We start from the raw sequence: 3,149 nt of genomic DNA on the forward strand, positions 1-3,149 counted from the left end.
GGTCTCTCAGGCCAGGAGATGAAGGAACAGAAGATGAGATGATTTTCAAAACACCGTTCAGAAAGCTTGGGCCAGACCAGAAATGGACACCAGAAACCTGATCCTCTTGCTCTGATGGACCCCCTTTGGTGCTGAACCACAAGCAACAGTACAGAGCCAAAGGCTGCCGGGGGGGCTTCCAAAAGGCCATTAGATCAGTTCTCTCTTGGTGAAGCGCCTCATTTTCACCTTCGTTGGAAAGAGAATTGTACAGTCCAGTAGACATGTTCTCCTGTATGACATGAAGGTTACAAGCCATAGCTGAAATCTTTTACTGCAATTCATCAACCTTGATTTTCTTTCTAAACTTATTTACAGAAAACTACCCGAAGAACCCAGACCGAGGCCCCCTCATGGATGAGGCAAACGGGACATCATTTGTTGCTGAGGAGCCCTCCAACGCCTCAACCAGCGGGAACACGTCCGTCAAGGACCCGCGCCGGGAAATTCCCATCGTGCACTGGGTGATCATGAGCATCTCCCCGCTGGGCTTTGTTGAGAACGGAATCCTCCTCTGGTTCCTCTGCTTCCGGATGAGAAGAAACCCCTTCACCGTCTACATCACCCACTTGTCCATCGCGGACATCTCGTTGCTCTTTTGCATCTTTATTCTGTCTGTTGATTATGCTTTAGATTACGAGCTGTCTTCTGGCTATTACTACACAATTGTCACGTTATCGGTGACGTTTCTCTTTGGCTACAACACAGGTCTGTACCTGCTGACGGCCATCAGCGTGGAGAGGTGCCTGTCTGTCCTGTACCCCATCTGGTACCGGTGCCACCGCCCCAAGCACCAGTCGGCATTCGTCTGTGCCCTCCTGTGGGCACTCTCCTGCTTGGTGACCACCATGGAATACGTCATGTGCATTGACAGCGAGGGACAGACCCACTCCCGAGGTGACTGCAGGGCCGTGATCATCTTCATAGCCATTCTGAGCTTCCTGGTCTTTACTCCCCTCATGGTGGTGTCCAGCACCATCTTAGTGGTGAAGATCCGGAAGAACTCGTGGGCGTCCCACTCCTCGAAGCTGTACCTGGTCATCACCGTCACCATCATCATATTCTTCATCTTCGCCATGCCCATGAGGCTCCTCTACCTGCTCTATTACGAGTACTGGTCGACATTCAAGAACTTGCACCACGTTTCTCTTCTCTTCTCTACCATCAATAGCAGCGCCAACCCTTTTATTTACTTCTTTGTGGGCAGCAGCAGGAAGAAGCGGTTCAAGGAGTCCTTGAAAGTGGTTCTGACCAGGGCTTTCAAAGATGAAATGCAGCCCAGGCATCCAGAAGACCACACGGCCACCACAGCAACCGAGACTGTTGTCTGACCAGCGCAAGGAGATCGTATAGACCAAAACAGTGGGACGAGGATGAGCCGCAGTTTGTACTTGGGAATGCAAATGAATACCCCCTAAAATACGATATGGAAGGACACCCTACCCCACATGCATGAGATGCAAATTAATGCTGAGATTGTACTCTTGTGCTGTACCTTCTGGAAATGCCTGAATACGTGTCGAAATTTCATCCTTTCTGTAACTTCCAAAAAATTCCTTCTGTTCCTCTTCAGCTCTCCTGGAAGCATTTCCCCATGAACTATAAAAATTACACCAGCAGGAAGGTTTACAGGTGTGCAAAGGCACAAGTATTTGATGAACCTTGAAAAAGTAAAGCCATATTGTAGGAAGAACATGAGTTTCGGAATCAGACTGACTCTGTCCTTTGCCGCTGGTTTGACCTGTTTTAACCCCCAGGGACCTCATTTCCTCAGTATAAAATGGTAGCAGTAGTAGTCCATACCTCCTGGACTTGTGGTGAAGATGACACCGGAAGATGAGGTATGCGAAGGGTCTGGCACACGTCAGTGTTAAGAAACATCAGTCTCCGTGACTCTTTGAAGTGGAAGAAGAAATACACATTTCTGTTTTGTAAAGCACACACACACTCCCACACACACAGCTCTGTTATGTACAAATAATTGTTACATGTTTTTAAATGATGACTGTAATTTACAAAGGTCTTCTGTCCCTTTGCTGCACGGGACTCTTTGTGGGACACCGCCATCTGGGATGTCAGGACCCCACCGCCGTGTGCTGGGCATCATTTCGGGTTGAGAGGGGAAGCATTTGGCCACCAGCACAGGAGTTCCTTGCGGCTTCCCTTCCCTCGGTGGGAATGCTTCATGTAATGAAAGTCTGTTTTGAAATCCTTCGCTTGATATAAATGTTCATGAATGAAATCATGAGGGTGATTGTGTTTTTGGAACCCCACTCCCTTCATGCAGAGGGTTATGTATTTATAGTCACAAAGTTCCCATTGGCACGACAGGCCAATAAATCGGCGGACAATTTGTTGGAACAAGGAATAACGACTTTAATGGGAAAGCTAGCAGACTGAGAAGATGGCAAACTAGCATCTAAAAAAAAAAAATACCCATCTTCCCTCCCTGGGTTCCTTTTATTTGCAAGAGGGAGAGGGGCCCACTGTGGCACCAACTGGCACCTGGACCGCTTGCTCGAACTGGTGCCTGCCTCGCTGCCACTGCGTCCTGCTCATCTCCTTGCCTTGCTCTGTAAGGAGGCTCAGCAGCAGGGCTGAGGAGAGCATGGCCTCATCTCAGAGTGAAACAGGACGTTTCTCCCCAGACAGACCTCAGCAGGATTTCCCCACATCTCAGTGAGCTGCTGCTTACCTGTTGGGACCTGTGTCTGCACCTTCAGGCGGCACGTCCTGGCCTGGAGACTATGCTTGCTTTCCTGCTCTCCCTTCTGGGCGTCCCATGAAAAATGGCAACGCTTCATGTAGCTCTGTGGGGAGTAAAATGTTCACACCCATAAATGAGCCCATTACTATTTATGGACTTCCCAGGTGGTTCAGTGGTAAAGAATCCACCTGCCACTGTGGGAGACATGGGTTCAGTCCCTGGGTCAGGAAGATCCCTTGGAGAAGGAAATGGCAACCCACTCCAGTACTCTTGCCTGGGAAATCCCTGGGACAGAGGAGCCTGGCGGGCTACAGTCACAAAAGAGTCGGACACGACTGAACAAGTATTTCTGTAACTGTTGGGCTCTGAAGGGTCAGAGAAGCTGTGATAACCTGGGTCTCAG

At 49.4% G+C, this 3,149-nt stretch overlaps 1 protein-coding gene across 1 annotated transcript; it reads left to right on the top strand.

The window, feature by feature from the left end:
* The first annotated feature begins 392 nt into the window (after positions 1 to 392).
* On the top strand, positions 393 to 2,250 carry MAS1 (MAS1 proto-oncogene, G protein-coupled receptor). The gene has a single exon (XM_055534711.1). It carries the CDS (start codon positions 393 to 395, stop codon positions 1,368 to 1,370), a length of 978 nt encoding a protein of 325 aa, XP_055390686.1. The 3' UTR covers positions 1,371 to 2,250.
* The last annotated feature ends 899 nt before the right edge of the window (positions 2,251 to 3,149 follow it).

The sequence above is a fragment of the Bubalus kerabau genome, chromosome 9, assembly GCF_029407905.1.
Source record: "Bubalus kerabau isolate K-KA32 ecotype Philippines breed swamp buffalo chromosome 9, PCC_UOA_SB_1v2, whole genome shotgun sequence".
NCBI lineage: Eukaryota > Metazoa > Chordata > Mammalia > Artiodactyla > Bovidae > Bubalus > Bubalus kerabau.

Excerpts from the sequence above, each read along its gene's own strand:
- MAS1 (XM_055534711.1), top strand. The coding sequence starts at position 393 with ATGGATGAGGCAAACGGGACATCATTTGTTGCTGAGGAGCCCTCCAAC.